Genomic DNA, 20,547 nt, shown 5'->3' with positions numbered 1-20,547 from the left:
CCTCCTTGCTGCATGGCAGTTGCTTGTTCCCACTGTGCTCTCTGGCCCTTGCTCTCGGGCCCTCTGGGGCCCCATGTCCCACAGCCTCCTTGTAACAGCATGGCACCCAACTATCACAAGTGCCCCTTCTGGTCGGGTGCATCTTCAGTTTTTAAATAGCTCCGGCCTTGGTATAAGGCTGTAGCCCCACAGCTTCCTGCCTGGTGGCAATGGATACGTCCTCTCTGGGGCCTTCTGGCCCCAGCTCTCAGCTGGGCCACTAAGTAGATAAGATCCCCTTCCTGGGAGTTATTGCTGTCCAAATTGCTAGTGGCCTATGGGGGGGGACCTAGGTTCACCCACTACTCCAAGTCCCAGCCCAGGGACCCTAAGAATAGCAGCCACATGCTGCTGTGTCCCTATAACTAAGCTGCTTTCAGTTCCCTAGGTCACTGCCCCGCAGACCCAGCCTTCACCAGAGCTTCACTCTGAGCTCAGGTCTCTTCTATGTTCAGGCCCAGCAGTCAGCCAGGAGCTCTCTCGCTCCCCCAGTCCCTGCTGGCACTGATCTGCCCATGGCGCTGCAGTTCCCTTTGGCCAGACAGGAGAACCACCTACATTCCTCTGGCTCCAGCCAGCAACTGCCTGTCTCTTGCTTTGCAGCTTCTTTTTATATAGTCTTCCTGGGCCCTGATTGGCTGCTTACCCTGTAGCCACTCTAGGCTGCTTGAAGGACTCCTCTACTACTCCTTTCCTGGGACAAGAGTGGCAGGAAACTGAGGCCTCCAGCAGGGGGCCTCTAAGCTTAGTCCACCCCGTCACACTCCTACAGTGGTGGCTTTGGCTTCAGCTCCTCCTTGCTGCTGTGAAGAGCTTGCCCAGAGCAGGGAGCAAAACTGAGAGAGGGACACAGCTCCCAGCTGCCAGGATGTTCAGTCATCCCTCCTCTGGCCGTGCTGAGCCTGGAACTCTGCTGCTCCCTGCAGGGCAGGCACTTGGTCCCACACGACTCTCTGTTCCTTGCTCCCAGGCCCCTACTGCCCTCCCTGGGGCTGCGTGTGTAGAGATACGTGGGGAGTATGCACTGTGACGGCAATGAGTAGGAGCCAGCTCCAAAACTTCCCAATGGATTCCAGGGATCCTTTATCTCTGCCTCCCAGGGTGCGGTGGGGGCAGGGATAAGGGATCCTTGGGGGGTGCTGGACTGCACCGCACCCCTAGTCCTGGGGAAACACTGCAACGCTCCATAGCAGGCAGCAGCCAGCCTGGAGTGGGAATGTGTTTTCCTCTGATACCGTCCTTTTATGTCAAACAGACAAAAATAAATAAAAAAATTAAAAAACAGCTTCATTGAACATCCCATTTTAAAAAATTAAGAATTGCAAAGTTTCATGTAATAGTTTGACAGCCCTGGAGACTGACGTCCTAATGATCCACAGAACAGGAGCACATGGGCATTTTCCTGCCAATGTGACTCAGCCTAGAGGTGCAGAGCCCAACTCTCAGATTAGATGGCAGTTCAGTATAAAGCTTTCACAAACTGCCGTTATTCTACTGAGACAGCCACAAAAAGGGGCTAATTATGCAGTTGATGTACTCGTGTGCTCCTTATGGGCAGCTCAATCCCATCGACAGCACCGTCACAGTTAAGAAATAGGGTGGGCATTAGATTTTTCCCACAATTCAACATATTCGCAGAGCTAGAGTGTTGACACTGGGATGGGTGGGTGAGGACGGGCGGGCGGGCACCAGGCACTCTGGGATAGGGTTACTTTGACTCAGGTCTGTGCGCTGCAGGTCAGACAATCCTTAACCTAGGGTTAAAATGCAATGTAGATGCTCAAACCCAAGGTTCCCTGCCATGGGTCAGCTGACTCAAGTCCCACTAACCCTAGGCTGACGTTTCTATGTAGACATACCCATCGTGTCTTTCTTTATGATAGATGAGCACTGAGATCTGCTAATGAAAAGCCCTATATTGGAGCTGTGTATTATTATAACACCAAACAATCTGAAAGGGTTGAGAGCAAACCATCAAAGAACAAAACAAAAAAGGTTAACAGCCATAAAAATGTCAGTACTGCTGCATTTAGCCATCCCCGGTTGTGACAGGGGTCTCACTGCGAGCCCAGAAAAGTGGTGTGGAAGCTTTCTCAGCCCTATAATTAAAGGAGCAGATATTTTGAAGATATCGTCTCACAACTGTCTATCAGAAGCTTGCATTGAACAAAAAACACTTTACACACTCAAGCCTTCTTTATATATAATACAGCAGGACAGATTTTTTTAAAAATAAACCTTTCCCCCCACACACAGGTAAGCAGCTCAGGAGGGTAAACGTATTATGATACTTCCTAAAACTTATTTTTGGGCTGTCACACAGCATGAGGAATTTAATCCCCAAATAATATTTTATAGAATTTATAAACACCTGAAAACAGGGATCCTGATTCTCCACTGCCCTGCACCTTGTGTAGCCATTTATATCTGTGCAAAGCGCACCCACAGCATCAGTCTTGGTATGGCCCATTTGTGCCTCTTTGATGATGCAGGAGGGCCATATAGCCATCGTAAGCAGCCTCCTGGGGATTTCCACTGTGTGGGGGCATCCTTGGGGAGAGGGACAGGGAAGGCCAATGTAACCAGCAGTACCCACTGCACCTTGTGGAGACCAGCGTAGGAGCTGTGTTGGGGGCATGGCTGGGGAAAGAGTGTGTGTGTTGCCAGCTGCCTGAATGGATCCTTATGGCTCCACTGCCAGAATGGGCTATTGTAAAACCACCTTCATCTTACTGCCATTAGCTGCACTGAGTGCTGCTCTCACACAGCTGAGGATTGAGCCCAGTGAGTGCAAAGGGGCTACAAAAAGCTCCCAAATCAGAAATCTCCACTCAGTTTATAGTGAATGTAGCATTGGACATGCACTGAGTGCTCATTTGACACAGAGATTAATGGCTACACAAAGTATAAAGCAGTTTAGAATCAGGCCCATTAGTGTGCTCCTAACAACACATCATACTGGAATGTTGTGTGGCTAACACAATACTATTTCTGGATGTGATAGAATTTTCATCCTTAGCCCCTGTTTTAAGAACATAAGAATGGCCATACTGGGTCAGACCAAAGGTCCATCAAGCCCAGTATCCTGTCCTCTGACAGTGGCCAATGGCAGGTGTCCCAAAGGGAATGAACAGACAGGTTATCATCAAGTGATCCATGCCCTGTCACCCAATCACAGCTTCTCGCAAACAGAGGCTAGGGACCCCATTCCTGCCCATCCTGGCTAATAGCCATTGATGAACCTATCTTCCATGAATCTATATAGCTCTCTTTTGAACCCCGTTATAATTTTAGACTTCACAACACCCTCTGGCAAGGAGTTCCAGAGGTTGACAGTGCACTGCGTGAAAAAATACTTTCTTGTGTTTGTTTTAAATCTGCTACCTATTAATTTCATTTGGTGCCCCTTGTTCTTGTATTATGAGAAGGAGTAAATAACACTTCCTTATTTACTTTCTCTAGGCCACTCATGATTTTATAGACCTCTATCATATCCCCCCTTATTTGCCTCTTTTCCAAGCTGAAAAGTCACAGTCTTATTAATCTCTCCTCATATGGAAGCTGTTCTATACCCCTAATTATTTTTGTTGCCCTTTTCTGAACTTTTCCAATTCCAATAAATCTTTTTTGAGATGGGGCGACCACATCTGCACGCAGCATTCAAGGTGTGGGTGTACCATGGATTTATATAGAGGCAACATGATATTTTCTGTCTTATTATCTATCCCTTTCTTGATGATTCCCAACATTCTGTTCACTTTTTTGAATGCCGCTGCACATTTTCAGGTGCTTAAAGAGAAGTTTTTGAACAGTAACTGGGGGTTGTTCAAGAGTGTTGCCCCTGCATATTCTAATTTGATTCCCGCAAAGGAACTGTGCTACGAACTTCCAAAATCCTCTAAAGAGCAATGTTCACTGGGACCACTCCTCTCTCTCCCTCCCCTCATGCAGGGTTCCTAGGGCATAAAGTGGTGATTGTCCCCCCACTGCTCTTCCACTAATTCAGGAATACGTAACCTCAGACTCTAAAGAAGCGAGGTGGGTGGGGGGTGAGATTTTGTAGAGGGAACTCACATGCAGAACCACAGTTACTGGTAGGTAACTTCTCTTCTTAAATCGCAGATTAAGATTAATAGTAACAACTACAATTTTGCTCTTCCAAATCAGATTCCAGTTGAAGGGGAAAAGCTGCCTCGGGCATGTACAGATTTTCAGATAGCAGCCTTGTAAACTCTCTAATGAATACAGTAAGAAAGCATGTTATGGAAATTGCCTTAGGTCTAGTTGAATATTCACCAATATTTTCAGGGGGCTGAATGCCTGCCAAGTCATAACAATTGTGATACAGAGTCTGATTCATTTGGACCATCTTTGAGCTGTGATGGATTGACCACTGTTTTCACCCTCTCTGATAGGATCTTCTGTGGCCAGGTGGTCTAGTGGCTAGATCTCTGGCCTTCCAGACTGAAAGACCAGCTAAGAGGGTGGGTGTAGGGGGACTCGGATCCTCCCTCTCTACTGGGTCCCAGCCCAGGGCCCTGTGTAGATCAACCCCTGATGGGGAGGGAGAAACTACAAAAACCAGAAAGGAAAAGATCATGTTTGCACCAAACTAATCTCCATAGTGGATCAATCAGTTCAGGATAATGACCTGAGAGTCTATTGGAAGAAGAAAGGCCCTGACAAACAGGGAATGACATGGCTGATCAACTAGCCTGGGTGAAAGCCCTGACTTGCACTTCCTGGATTTCCAAGCTGTTCCTATAGCTACAGCAACCATAGTTACCCAAGAGCAAGCTAAGGACTAGGAATCAGAAACTATGGTAGTCACTCCTGAAAGAGAGGATTCTCTAAAGCACCCTGGTCTTTGCCTATGAAAACTTTGTAGAGGCACATCTAGAAGGACCTAATGGTGTCCAAGCTTTATCAATACATAGAGGACCCTGTGACCCATCCTATCACATCTGAGAAACTGACAAAAGGCCCAGAGACCCATTCCTTCCAATGAAATCACAATAACCTGTCTGTTCACCGAGTGGGAGGAAGGTTTACCTGCCAGTGATACAGCTCATACAACAGCCACACTACCACTACATCATGTTTTCAGTAGATGGCACCTGTCCCTTGGCAGAAACTCAGACAGAGGATCTCACTTGATCTCAGAGGTGATACATATGCTGTGCAAGACACTAGGACTAAAACAGAAGCTCCATATTCTACAGCACCCTCAGTCCTCCAGACAGGTCAAGTACATGAACTGGACAAGGATATTTATCACTAAGATATTGGTCTCAGAAAATGCCCACCACTGGCTGGGACCTGAAACTGCCAATAGCATTAATTGGCCATGGGATCAATTCCAAACAATCTACGAATGTCACCCCTTTCAAGTTTCTGACAGGTATGACTAGAGTCCTTCCCATGAATCTGCTAGCCCAGATTCCAGACACAAACATTACAATTTGTCATCCAACAATGCTTAGTAGAATTAAAGCATCTCTTGCAAACCATATTTTCATTTGCTTGACAGAAGCCAGAGGAGAGTGCCCAGGAACAAAAGTCTTGTTAGGATACAAATGCTTCTGAGGGAACGTCATACTGGGACAGAGTATTTTATTTTGACTATACCAAAAAGAAGAAAAGGGTCAAAAAGTTACCAAGGATGTTACCTCACCACAGGCAAAACCTCCCCTGTAGCATATGAAATCAAAGTACTGGAGGGAAGGCAAAGCCCCATCTTCAAGATGTTTCACAAAAGCCAAATTAAGCCCTGGAAAATCCAAGTTGCCCCCTTCAACTCAGGAAAAAGACCGGGGCTTCACTATGGACAGCTCAAGGGCAACTGCTGATTGCTCAGTGACAACTTCTGCTTACTGTGTAGCAGTGGTACAAAAATCAAACAAAATGTAATATTACATAAGAAATAAGGTGGACAAAATGTATGGCATTACATAAATCAATGGTGGGTTCTAACCCGGAATACTATTCATCCCAACACCAAAAGTACATAGCAGAATGAAAGTGAGTTCAGAGAAAACAGCAAGAAAGATTTGGGGCATGGAAACACTCAAATGAAGAGACCAAACAGACTAGAATCCTTTACCTTTTTGAGAAGACAAATGAGAAAACAGACATGACAAAACAATGTCTAGTATAGAGACGATAGAAGACGGGGGAATAGAAGTTCCCAGTCTGATATGATATCAAGGGGACATTTAATGAACTTGAAAGATGGCAAATTCAAAACTGATAAAAATACTTTCTCCACACAATGCTTAATTAGCCTGTGGAACTTATTGCCACAGTATACTGAGGCTGAAAGTTTAGCAGAATTAAACAAAGAGTTATTGTTTATAGGGATAACAGGCCTATCTAGTTATAATACTAAGCATTTAAAAAACGAACAAGAGTTCTGGAAAGGATATAAACTTGCGCTTCAGGGCATAAGACCTGATCCTTCCCACAACTCCCCCCACACCTTCCTTACTCCTGGGGTCACAAGAAAACTCACTCGATGGGCAGGTTGTCCCATAACTGCCTACTGTAGGGTTTCTAGCAGTATCTGGAGTATCTGGCAGGGGCCACTGTCAGAGACAGAATACTGGACTTGATGGACCAGTGGTAGCATGGTAGCTCCTATGTTCCTAAAAATGCATGTGCAACCTGGGAGGTCAGGCCTCACCTGCTCTGCAGTTTCCCTTGATTCACTCTGACTACCTCCAGGTTGTGGAATCTCTTAGATGTCATTAGTTTGCTGCTGCTCCTGCTACTGGTGCTGTGGGGGATATTCATGGAGAAATGACTCTCAAGAGTTAGAGTCACTTTGGATTTTTTTTACCTGTCTCTTTTTCCTGTTTGAGTTTCATGGCAGAGTTGTTGAGACTGAGGTTAGTGAAGATTTTGATAGCTATGTCCACAGCGTTCTCCTGGTCATAGCGTTCTTTCAGGAGTCTCACAGCATCTATCCTGTCAGCCTTCTCCAGTTTACACCAGGGAATTGAAGGTTTGTCATCAAAGGCAAACTCAGATAATTTGTGTATAAATTTTTTAAAGTCTTGCTCTGCAAGCTCCTCCAGTCCCTGCAGGAGGACGTCAGTCGGTGTCTTTCTGCTCATCATGAGGATATTAAGAACTATCTGAAATGTAAACAAGCAAAGCAGAGGATTAAGGCAAAATTGTGCACATCATAAAGTTGTGATCCCATCATTAAGTACACCCAGTGACTGCGCAAAAACACCTTTCCATGTACCCACAGCTACCACGTCTTGTGCAACTCCATGTGTCCCATTTTATCTAAGTTACTTACTGAGATAATTTGTACATTTGTAAGTTTGCATATAACAAGCTTCAGCTTGTGGGGATCACACCCCTGCCACTGCTTGGCCAGGATATCACATTACTGTACAAAATTTGGCAGCTGTGCCTGGTGGAAGCTGGTGGCTCTCTGAGTCACTGAGTGGGTGCTAGGGCACCATGGGGTAGCTGGAGGTGTGGGGTGGATGAGTGCTGGGGTTACTTGGAATGGGCATTTGTTGGGTGCCTGGAGTTGTTTTCTGGCTGCTGGGTTGGTGCTGGGATGTCTGGTGCTGGGGTGAGGGTGGCAGCTCCTGAAGGGAGGGGGTGGTACTGATGACTGTTCGAGGGTGGCTGCTGGTGGGTTGGGCAGGGGGGTGTATGCTGCTGTTGCAGAGGTTGGTGGGGACATGGCACCAATAATGGGCCTCCCACCTTATGCTGCTCCCATGTCTCTCTGCTCCTTCCTACACAGGACCCAGCCAGGTCACACTGTTCTCTAGAAGACAAAATGCACAAGTGCAGCCCCTGTGATGTTCAGATGGAGCTGTGGGTAGGTGGGACAAGGCTGCCTGATGCCTGAGTGACCTGAGAGACATTCAGTGCTTGGCAGCCCTGTGACCCAAGATCAGACTGTAAACAAGATACCTGGTGGTACTCTCTGAAACACCAGTCACAGGCAAAGCTCTGCCCACAGCTGTCTCTAAGCATCAACACCATCGGAGGAGGGCTCAATGTATACAGAGTAGAGCTGGCTGTACAGAAGGCCTCCCTTATACACACACCTCGTCTGAAGGTGATGGGCTCAGTCAGGGCCCAATGGAGCTTGAGCAAGCACTGCACAGAGATGCACAGCCCCCAGAAGGACCACACAGAGCAGGCCCAGAGCTGAACCCAAACAGAGTTGCTGGGATATGCTAGTGATCCACCCTGTCCAATACTTTTTCCAGGTTGAGGGTCAAGGAAGTGCATGACAGACCAAGTCCCTGCCCAGAAACCGATTGCTGAATACAGTCTGGTCTGGAGGCACAAGTCTGGTCTGAGTGGATCACTACCACCAGCACGGACTGCAAGTTGCAGCAAGATGGCCTTCACTACAACTTTTAGTCCATATAGAGGAGTGATGCCAGGTGACAATTCCTAAGATCATGGAGATCCCACTTCTTGGGTGGGAGGAAGCTGTCCAGTCCCAGCTGCGCTCCAGTTGTAGGAATTACGATACCTACGGACAGATATCAAGGTCCATGATAGAAAGGGGCCATGACCAGGACGCAGTGCAATGCAGGGTTAAAGTGAATCCCTACCACAAAGCACAGGAGGCAAACCACCACCCTGGTGCTGCCCCCACGAACTGCCGGTTTTACAAAGAGCTGGACAAGATACTTGGGGGCGACCCCACCTCCACTTCGAAAAGCACCATGGACACTTCAGAGGCCATGGCAGCCCAGAGTGCAACAAGGCAGGAGGAGGAAAGTGGGAGCAAGAGTGCTGAGGAGGGGGGCACAGAGCAAGAGGAAAGCCCAGCATCCATAGATGCATGCAGCCAGGAGCTTATTTTCAAGCCAGAAGGAAGATAGCCAGTCGCAGCAGACGGTGCTTGGGGGAGAACAAACAGCAGAGGAGGTGCCCAGTAAGCGGTTTTTATTTTGAGAAGGGAGTTGTTGGGTGCGGGCTGTTGGGGTGAGGAGGTTGCAGAAAGAAGGGTTAGGGCTGCGTGCATGCCTAGATGCAGAATAGAGCGTTGATGTGCTCTCTCAGATCGCGGTAATCGGCCTCAGTGATCTCATCGAAGGTCTCATGCAGAAGCTGGGCAATCCGCTTGCGCACGTTCCTTGGCAGAGCTACTGTGCTCCTTGTGCCAGCTGTAGTAAGAGGGTCCGTGAGACATAAACCCTTGGTATCAGGGCCCGGTATGAGGCCTGTGGCCTGAACTAGAGTAATAGTCAAGACATTGTTAAGCAAAGCTGGGCTGTGAGCCAGAGGCAGGTCCCACTCACAGAAGTTGGCAAGAAGAGGGCTGCTAGAAGTCACTAATAAAATGAACATGTGCCAAGACAGCACCAGAACAGCTCGGTAGGAACATGTCCCACACATCCCACACAGATAACAAGGAACAGGTAGACCTAGCCTAAAGACAGTATAAAGGAACAATATGATGGATAGACAATATTAAAGGACAATACAGTGGAGACAACATGATATGAAAGGACAATACGATGAATAGTATGATGTATAGTTTGTTCGAACCATCCTGTGCCAGGAGAAGGCAGCCCCCTAATAGAGGGGCTGTACCTCAATGCGTCAGGAGTGATGAGTAATCTTTTCGAAAAAGTGTATAAGAATGCATCTCTGAGTGGACGTCTTTGTCCGGCCTAGGGGGCAATGGAAAGTCCCACCACTGACTGAGCTGTGTCCATTGTCAGGGGGCACAAATTCGTAGTATGTCCTGTAGAGTCTATAGGAAACTATTACTGTGCTTCGTTTGACAATAAACCTGGCTCGGTGCCTTCGTATCTTATCAGAGTCTGTGGTCATTGAGGGTTCTCTCAGGGTCTGTTGTGTCAGCTATCTGCACAGAACTGGGGCAGCACACAGAGGGAACACGCACACAGCCAACTGATATCAACACTGAACAGAGCAGAGCACCACACCAGTAATGTCTGATGACACCAGTAAGGCTAACATATCCACGCCACTGTGCCGTGAGGGGCGGGGGGACCATTGCTGCACACGAATTATTGCTCTGTCTAGTGTAACAATGCTGCCTCTGTTAAATGTTGCATTTTGGCTTTACAGATGCAACCTTGAGATCCCAGCCATCCTTGTTATCAATGGCCGAAAGGCTGCACAGACTCAGGAAGCGGCCATGAAGAAGCAAGGAGGACCTTCTGCATGAAGTCATGCAGTAGTCCCTTACTGAAAATCAAAAAATACAGGAGTGGCGGGAGACCAAAAGGAGGGTCCATCGGGAGAATGCGGATCGCCAGCAACAAATCACGGAGTGGCTCCTAAGCATTATGGCGCGCCAAGCGGACGCGATGCAGGCACTCATAGCACTGCATATGGAGCAGATCTGCACCCCCCACCCCTGCAGCCCTTGTCCCAAAACTCTTTCCCTTGCGCCCCCATGTCACTGCCAACCCACTTTTCCCAAAATCCGGTTTATTATCACCACCAGCTGTCTCCAACATCTTTACCTTCACCGCCCAGCCCTGCAAACTATGACCCTTATCCATTGTCCTCAACCCCTATCACCATGCATTTTAGCCAGCCTGAAGTGCAGCACTCATTACATGGCACTCCAGACAGGAAGGCTGAATATGATAATAGGACATACACAAATCTGTGATTGTTCCGTTCCCCACACCACACCACCCCCTTCCCTCCTCCCATACAGCACAGATGTGTTATGCCATGTGTGTTTCTCCAGCAGTTGTGTTTCTTTTCAATACATGATTTTTTCTGGTTTTGGAAACATTCTTTATTGCATTAACTAAAAGGTAGCACAGCCTAGGAAAGCAACAGGCACTGATAAAAACTGGTCTACAATTTTTGAGAAGTCGTCTGCTTCAGAGATAAAATGTGCTATTTATTATGTATTTTGATGTGCTGAATTCAAATATGACAATTAAAACAACTGATTGGCAACTGTTTCTAAGATATTTAAGTTTTTACATTTTATGTCTATGTATATTGTGTAGATAGTAGAGTTTTAATCATAAATTGTAAACCTAGGTCTTTTCATGTGTTTATGGTTGCTTTACATGATAATATTTCACCTGTCCTGTTTATGTAACACTTTAAAAATCAGCAAAAGGGTTATATAAATAAAATTTATTATGAAACAAAAGGCAAAAAACTATTATCTACATAGTTTAGTCCTATTCAGTGTCTACTCGGCGTTTCTTGGCTTGTCTCTTGTATTCATTAAATGGAGCATCTCTTGTCACTGTCCAGCAATAGTCTGCAAGCATTGATGGGCTCCATTTGCCCTGATAGCGTTTCTCCATTGTTGCAATGTCCTGGTGAAATCGCTCACCATGTTCGTCGCTCACTGCTCTGCAGTTCGGTGGAAAAAAATCTAGATGAGAGTGCAAAAAATGCATCTTTAGTGACATGTTGCAACCAAGGCTTTTGTATGCCTTGAGGAGGTTTTCCACCAACAACCTGTAGTTGTCTGCCTTGTTGTTTCCGGGAAAATTTATTGCCACTAACTGGAAGGCTTTCCATGCCATCTTTTCCTTGCCACGCAGTGCATGGTCAAATGCATCATCTCGAAGAAGTTCACGAATCTGAGGACCAACAAAGACACCTTCCTTTATATTAGCTTCACTTTAACCTTGGAAATTTTCCACAGAGGTACATGAAAGCTGCTTGTGTTTTGTCAATGGCCTTGATAAAGTTCTTCATCAGACCCAGCTTGATGTGTAAGGGTGGTAACAAAATCTTCCTTGATTCAACAAGTGGTGGATGCTGAACACTTTTCCTCCCAGGCTCCAATGACTGTCGGAGTGGCCAATCTTTCTTGATGTAGGGGAATCTCTTGCACGACTATCCCATTCACAGAGAAAACAGCAGTACTTTGTGTATCCAGTCTGCAGACCAAGCAAGAGAGCAACAACCTTCAAATCGCCACAAAGCTGCCACTGATGTTGGTCATAGTTTATGCACCTCAAAAGTTGTTTCATGTTGTCATAGGTTTCCTTCATATGGACTGCATGACCAACTGGAATTGATGGCAAAACATTGCCATTATGCAGTAAAACAGCTTTAAGACTCATCTTCGATGAATCAATGAACAGTCTTCACTCATCTGGATCGTGAACGATGTTGAGGGCTGCCATCACACCCTCGATGTTGTTGCAGGCTACAAGACCACCTTCCATGAAGAAGAATGGGACAAGATCCTTTTGACGGTCACGGAACATGGAAACCCTAACATCACCTGCCAGGAGATTCCACTGCTGTAGTCTGGAGCCCAACAGCTCTGCCTTACTCTTGGGTAGTTCCAAATCCCTGACAAGGTAATTCAGTTCACCTTGTGTTATGAGATGTGGTTCAGAGGAGGAGGATGGGAGAAAATGTGGGTCCTGTGACATTGATGGTTCAGGACCAGAAGTTTCATCCTCTTCCTCTTCCTCGTCTGACTCAGGTGAGAATGATTCTGGTGCATCAGGAACCAGCAGTCCTTCTCCGTGGGGTATGGAATAGCTGATGGAATGTTTGCTTAATGCACAGCCAACTTTTTCTTCTTTGACGCACCTTTCCCAACTGGAGGCACCATACAGAAGTAACAATTGCTGGTATGATCTGTTGGCTCTCTCCAAATCATTGGCACTGCAAAAGGCATAGATTTCCTTTTCCTGTTCAACCACTGGCGAAGATTTGTTGCACAAGTGTTGCAGCATATGTGTGGGGCCTACCTCTTGTCCTGATCTCCAATTTTGCAGCCAAAATAAATGTGATAGGCTTTCTTAACCATAGTGGTTATACTGCGCTTTTGTGATGCAAAAGTCACTTCACCACAAACATAGCAGAAGTGATCTGCACTGTTCACACAAGTACGAGGCATCTCTGCTCACTTTGGCTAAACAGAAATGTGTCCCTTTGCAAAATCAAACACTGACGAATAAGAGAGCACGACACTGTAGGATTTCTAGAGCTGATACAGGGCAATTTGTTCAGCAGAGTGATGTAAGCTTCGTTATGATTGCATCATCCATGACTTCTAGGAATAACATGATGCAATTCATATCATGTATGATGCAATACCAGCTTCAGATTGCATCATTCATTGTTTTGCCTAAAAAGCAAGTACTGTCCAAACCCAGTCATAGATTTATTCATAGATCCAGTCAAAGATGTATTTTAGTCATTTCTGGTTTAAATTGAGATCCCTTCCCTTTATAACTCACTTATCCTCCGCCATTCCCAAGTCAAGGGTCGTATATACTGACCCAATAGCATATCTTGAAAACTAGAGCCAATCAACAATTTTAAGCATCATTTTCATTCTCAGTGACCCAAAATTAGTAAAGTTTGACTACATTTATTTCAGAAGCATTTTGGCTGTAGAGCAGTGTAATCAGTGCATCATAAGTAGCAAACACAGATGACTACTAGCATTGGAACCACTCCACTTCACTCCAGTGCAGGGCTCCAAACATTACTGGTGGCTTTCAGCATCAAACTGATCCCTTAAGGCACCCCTAATCCTTACGACCCCGTGCTGGACCCCTCTAATAGCCCTGGTTTCTGGCTGTTCAAATTCAGCCTCCAGGTGTTGAACCTCCTAGGTCCATGCCTGAGTGAATCTTTCACCCTTCCCTTCACAAATGTTATGGAGGGAACAGCATGCAGCTATAACCGTAGGGATGTTGTCATCGGCCAAGTCCAGCTTCCCGTACAGACAACGCCAGCAGGCCTTTAAATGAACAAAAGCACACTCCACTGTCATTCTGCACTGACTCAGCCTGTTGTTGAACCACTCCTTGCTGCTATCAAGACTCCCTGTGTATGGTTTCATAAGCCATGACATTAGAGGGGAGGTGGGGTCTCCAAGGATCACAATGGGCATTTCGACTTCCCCTACAGTGATCTTCTGATCGGGGAAGGAAGTCCTGGCTTGTAGCTTCCTGAACAGGCCAGTGTTCTAAAAGATGCATGCATCATGCACCTATCCAGACCAGCCTTCATTTATGTCCGTGAAATGCCCACGGTGATCCACAAGTGCCTGGAGAACCATTGAGAAATACCCCTTCCGATTTATGTAGGTAGTCTGGTGCCAGAATTGGAATATGCATGCCATCTATCACCCCTCCGCAGTTAGGGAAACCCATTTATGCAAAGCTATCCACAATGTCATGCACGTTGTCCAGAGTCACGGTTCTTCTGAGCAGAATGCGATTAATGGCCCTGCAAACTTGCATTAACATAATTCCAATAGTCAACTTGCCCACTCCAAACTGGTTAGCAACTGATCGGTAGCTGCCTGGAGTAGCCAGCTTCCAGATTGCAATCGCCACACACTTCACCACCAGCAGGACAGATCTTAATCTCGTGTCCTTGCACCACAGGGTGGGGAAGAGCTCAGCACACAGTCCCATAAAGTGGCTTTCCTCATCCGAAAGTTCTGCAGCCATGGCTTGTCATCCCAGACTTGCATGATAATATGATCCCACCACTCAGTGCTTGTTTCCCGATCCCAAAAGCAGCATTCCACGGTGGTGAACATGTCCGTGAATGCCACAAGCAATCACATATCATATGCGTTATGCGTGCCAACATAATTGTCAGACTCCTCACCGTCACTTTGTAGCTTAAGGAGTAACTCGACTGCAATTCGTGACATGCTGGTGAGACCCATCAGCATATTCCTCAGCAATTTGGGATCCATTCAGACCGAAAGGGAAGATAGAGCACACAGTAAAAAAACTGTTGAAAGATGGCACCAAATGTGGACAGAAGCACAGGGATTGCTGGGATGCAAAGCAATACATCACGGGGCATTGGGACAGGACCCAGGATGCCCCCTTCCCACAAACCTCAGCTGAATGGGAAGAGACGCTCTGTGGGATAGCTGCCTATAATGCACGGCTCCAAATGCCGCTGCAAGTGCCACAAATGTGGCCACGCCACTGCACTTGCAGCTGACATTGTGAACACACGGCAGCGCTTTCCCTGCTGCTGTCTCCGAGAGCTGGTTTAACTCCCGGGACTCTACATCTGCAAGTGTAGACAAGGCCTAAGAGTCAAAGTGGCTTCCTCCACAATCACTGAATTACAGGTCAGGGATCAAATCCTTTTTGCTATTTTAATGAGAGTAATTTTGTTGAAGCCAATTGTACTAGCTGTGAGAGGAAAGTGAGCATCGTCTGACCCCACATCTATAATGTTCACCTACTGATTAATGAATTCAGAGGAAGTCAAAATGAATCAGAACAGAGAACATTCTGTACCATTCCAGCTCCTCTTTGGGGTAACAAACAAACACTTTTAACTCTTCCCTGATTTGACAGATTCAGTTTTTTGTAACTATTCACCAAAGAGTTAGGACAAACAATGTTCAGATTCTGGGATATTCACAAATGTTCATTATTATTTACAGTGTGTTATTTGTCACCTATGTTGTGCAGCCCTGTTCCTGCTCCATGACAGGATATTTTAATTTTTTTAAACAGAGACAGATCACATAATGAGTGAGGCGCTTCCACACAGATGATCAAGTGAATCATTATTGGGGCTGTCAATTAATTTTTTTGAGTTAATGGTGATTAAAAAAAATTAAGCCTGATTAACTGCAGTTTTAATCAGACAGTTAAACAATAAAATACCAATTGAAATTTATTAAATATTTTAGATGTTTTTCTACATTTTCATGGATATTGTATTTGTGTTGTAATTGAAATCAAAGTGTATAAATTATTTTTTATTAATAATATTTGCACTGTAAAACTGATGAACAAAAGAAATAGTGTTTTTCACTTCACCTCATACAAGTACTGCTTGTTTTTCACTACACCTCATAATCTTTGTTATGAAAGTGACATGATATCGAGGAGTTCTTCCCTTACAACACAGTCGTCAGACACAGTGCGGACAAATACCGATAATAAGGTTTATCCTGTGCATGGCACGACTCATCCAAAGTGATGCTTGTTCCTAATGTATTTAAAGAATCTCTTCTTTTTGCCTTATATGTCCCTTGCTAAGTGTAACTCATTTTGTGCCTTAGCCTCTCTGATTTTATCCCTGCATGCTCATGCTATTCTTGTATACTCCTCCTTAGCAATTTGTCCATGTTTCCACATTTTGTAGGATTCCTAACAATTATTCCCAACTAATCTATAAACAAAATAATTTCTCTTGATATGGAATTTATCTGAAATATAATCCAGAATTGTGTTATTTATGTAGCTCCCCAAACATGCTTGATACCTCAAAAATGTATCTGAAAACACAGTCTCTGCCTCAAAATGCTCGAAACCTATTTTTTTTACCTTGTCTGACATTCTTTACATACATTCCAGTCAATGTGAACAATAACAGGAATAAAGCATAGTTAAGGCTGCATGATGTAAAATGATTTGTGTATTTTGTTCAATAACTGTTGAGAATATTTAAATGTACATAATGTCATGTAAATATGATCTGTGTTGCATAGTTCATGTAATTGTTACCTCCAAAAACAGTTATGTCCAAACCAGCATGAATTTCCAGCAAAACAAGTTTTTATCTGGACTAGAACAGACTAGGGGTTGGGGAAAGATGAAATGAGACACTCCGGTAAAGCAAAGGCTCTGATAAAGGCATAGTAAATGGCCATCTCAGGATTGTCCCAGCCAACTGGATTCCCCAGGTCGGGGCTCTATACCACCACCATCCCAGCCCTGATATACGACATAAGACCAGGAAAAGAGGGCACATTTGTAACATTGTTGTGCTCCCATAATCCCTGGCTAGAAGTGGGACATAATCATGGTATACAGCTACCTTTGATGCTACCTTAAGTACTATGAAAACTGGAGCTTGGCTGGACATAAAAATAGGGCTCAGCTGCAGAGCATGACCACTCTCTAGAAATACTGTAACTGTCAGGGGTCCCTCCCCATTCTGAGCTCTGGGGTACAGATGTAGGGCCCTGCATGAAAGACTGTGTAGGGCACCCAAAAATGTAGGGCACCACCCTCACTGGCTGCGGCGAGGACTCCTCTCCTCTCCGGCCCCTCCCCCATGCTGGGCCAGCGGGCTTCTCCCCGACCCAACCTCCTGGTCCCTCCCCTCTGCCCATTCACTCCTCAGCTGGCCAGCTGAGGGCTCTGGCTCAGGTGGGGCCTCACAGAGCCAGGAACGAAAGTTTGCATGTGAGTGAGCAGGGGGAGCCAGGCCAGGCAGGGGGAGGCCAGGCAAGGCTGGGAACAGAGCTGGAGGGATACCTGGAGTCTGGAAAGAGATGGGGGGAGTAGAGCTGGGCATGGGACTTTGCGAGGGGGCAGAGGGGGGGGGGGGGGCAGAAGAGGAACCGGGCTGGGGATTGCTGCGGGGAGCCGGGCTGGGAAGGGAAAAGAGCAGGGGGGGGTTCTTTGTCTGGCTCAATGAGCAGCAGCAAACGCACTAGGGCCTTCTGGAGAACAGGCTGCTGGCCCCAGGGGAGAGCAGCTGTTCCGAGCAGCCCCACACTGTACCTGCACCTCTCCCCTCTTCTGCCCATGTGCCCTGCCCCGCTGGCAACTCCCTGCAATCTCTCTCCTAGTCTCCTATTCACTCCGCCTCCCTCTTCTCTGAAGTTTAAATCCAGATGCTGAGGATCCCCTTTAGACCATCACCTTTCCTCTCCTCCCTTCCCCAGCAGGGATCAGCAGCAGATGCGGGCTGGGAGGAGGGAGAGGCACACACACACACACACACAACCAGGCTGGGGAGGAGAGAAAGTTACAGGAAAATAAAAGAAGGTGGTGGTTGTTTTTCCTGCCCATTCACAATATTCTAGTGTCAACAGGAGGAAACTGACACTAAAACAATGGGAGGAGGGAGATGTACCTGGCGCAGAAAAAACAGCAATCAGGGCTGCAGAATGCAAGGGAGGGAGCAACCTTTTAGCTGGGGAGGAAGATGGACTCACACATGACAAGGCTGGAGTAGCTGAAAACTTTTATTCAGGAAAAAGGGACATGATTTTTTTTCTTGTGGATCCAAGTATCTCCAGGGCTGTCTCTCAAGCTGGTAGCATTTTGAACGAGGGAGAGTTCTAAACAGTGCAGAGTCGAGTGGGATTTTAAAGGTCCCTTCAAGAATGCAGCACCTTCTTCCTCACCTGTGGGAAAGAGCTTTAAAAACGGCCTGAAATAATCCAAAACAAGAACCACTGTTCACATGAGACTTGGCTGGTTATGGCTCCAGCCCCACTGTTGAAGCACTGTTGAAACTGCGGGCTGAGTTATACCCAATACAATCCCACTGAGGTGTGTGTGGCAACCAGGTGTATAAATCAGGGCAGAAAAAAAGACAGGTGCCTGAATATAATTCCTTTTCTTATTAAACTGCATATCCCAAGCACCTCTTTACTTTTCAGGATTAGAGGGAAATGCTCTATTTTAGAGAGAATGAACGGCCATTTGGGAGTTGATGGCCCAGAGTAGTGGCAGACAAGGGCCTGCATGAGGGCTGGACTCAGCCATTGGAATCAGCTATTTCTTTGTCATTCAAATGGATTTCGGGTCCTGGCTGACATCCCAGCCATCATGTAAAACACTTCCCTGTGGCCTTTTGACATGCACACAGAGGTATCTCACTGCCAAGTCCCTATCCTAGGCGGGGGAGGAGAGGAGAGGGTGAAGGCTGCAGGGTGATCTCCCACCTCCATGCAGCCAGTGGCCTGTGCTCCCCGCTGCCATGCTGGAGCCTCCACATTTATTTATTGACAAAATTTGCAGAATTTTAAAATATTGTGCACAGAATTTAATTTTTTTGGTGCTGAATTTCCTCAGGAATATGGGGTGCTGGGCAGTTGGGGGGGGCTGTGAGAGGGGTGCTGGGCAGTGGGGGCGGTCTGTGGGTGGGAGATCGCTGGGCATAGGGATCTGTGGTGGAAATCTCTGGGTGAGGGGCCACTGGGCATGAGGGTTGCTGGGCATAAGGGGGTGGGGGATACTGGGCAGGGGGGCGGTGTGGCAGGGCACGTTGGCAGCGCAGGGCTGGGGTTGGGGGCACAGGTGGGAGGGAAGTGCAGGCAGAGAATTAAAGTGTTTTTAATAAAGTGCATGTGGCAAGTTTTCCAATACTTTAAGCTTATGTTTGTGTTGCTAAGAACAAGTTGGGCAGAGAGGCACCACTTTAATAATACTGCTAGGGCCCCATAAATTCTAAGGATGCCCTACAGTCGTCCCTTCACTAGGGGAAGCAGAGAGGAACATTTCGCCCTTCATACTGTTACAGCTCCTACCCCCACTGCCCCACCCCAGTTACTTTTTTTTTCTAACACATATCCAGAGATCTTTCAAGACATTTGGAAGCCAGAGCAAATGGAATCTGTTATTCTCCATTCTGGCTTTAATACAAATATATAAACAAACTATACAAATATATAAACCTGCAAACATACGCCCTCCATTTCCAGGAGGGAGCAGAGAACTTGCCACAACCATCCATTCCTTAGTCTATCTGCACTGAAGATTCTGGCTTTCTCCATAGAATTCAACTGACTGTAATATGATCTTAGCTCAATAAAAATATCATGCACTGTGAACTCACCTTGAAGCATTGGAGAAAGCTTGTTCAGACAGAATTTGAGGTTTTTTTCCATCCAGAAAGAGAGGACACCAGTTCTCTGCAATCTGGTATGATCAGAGCATAGTTTCACTTTTGCATGTGGCCCCTGCGTTTCCTGTTTCTTCAAAAGCAGTCACTGTTAGAACTAGCCCTGTCACCAGTGGGGAAAAAAGCACTCTTAAATTGAAGCTAAGGTTTTAATTATGCAGTGCCACCTGGTGTCCAGAATAACTAGTGGGTTTGCAAATATCCGCGTACCACCCCCAGTGTGCACAGAGCCTTCTGTTCTCATTGGTCTTGTTTTTAAAAGTGAAAGCAGAAGACCAGAAGTTCAAAGTGCAGGCAATGCAGTGCTTATTGGGGTTAGTTCCAAGCAAGAATATCCATAGTTCTATCCACTAGCACAGCCCGATTCCCAGTGTTCTGCTCCCAGCTCTGATGCCACACGGCATTTTCCCGTATCTCCATTCCCACCTCCTCTTTCTTAGCAAGCCCAAACATACTTGCAGTACATGCCCCTAGTCCCACTCCTTATAATTTATGGTCATGTTCCATTTTGGAGGGTCGTGAGTCTGGGATCTTCATCCCACCTCTTCTGTATCCCATGGGAGGGGTAAGGAGTGAAGTCATGTTCCGGCCAGGCTTTTCTTTGACTTTTAATGTTTCTTATGCCTGCCCCGCATTTCCCCTTGCCCCTCCTAACTGGTTTCTTGACCTTGGCTTGAGAGAGGAGCCAGGCAGCCTTCCAGTGTATGCTCATCTTTTATACTCCCACCATAGCCTGTAACACTTAACTCCATCTCTTATCACCCCATCTCTTGTGGGCAGATGTAACACACAGTGTCTTTGTTCACACATATTAGTAAAGGATATAAGAGTATCAAAAGTTCAAACCCCAATCTCAGGCTAAGAAAGAGGCCTATAAACTAATACCACAAACCTCCCATT

At 46.3% G+C, this 20,547-nt stretch overlaps 1 protein-coding gene across 1 annotated transcript in view; it reads right to left on the bottom strand.

The window, feature by feature from the left end:
• LOC117877394 (NACHT, LRR and PYD domains-containing protein 3-like) overlaps positions 1–19,882 on the bottom strand; it is a 107,358-nt gene extending 87,476 nt beyond the window's left edge. The window contains 2 exon segments of the mRNA XM_034770488.1: positions 6,878–7,175; positions 19,582–19,882. Coding sequence (XP_034626379.1) covers positions 6,878–7,157 — 280 coding nt within the window. The 5' untranslated portion in view covers positions 7,158–7,175; positions 19,582–19,882.
• Positions 19,883–20,547: the final 665 nt, after the last annotated feature.

The sequence above is a fragment of the Trachemys scripta genome, chromosome 4 (genome assembly GCF_013100865.1).
Source record: "Trachemys scripta elegans isolate TJP31775 chromosome 4, CAS_Tse_1.0, whole genome shotgun sequence".
Lineage (NCBI taxonomy): Eukaryota > Metazoa > Chordata > Testudines > Emydidae > Trachemys > Trachemys scripta.
The sequence above is the reverse complement of the archived record's forward strand: the minus strand, read 5'-3'. Positions and strand labels throughout refer to the sequence as shown.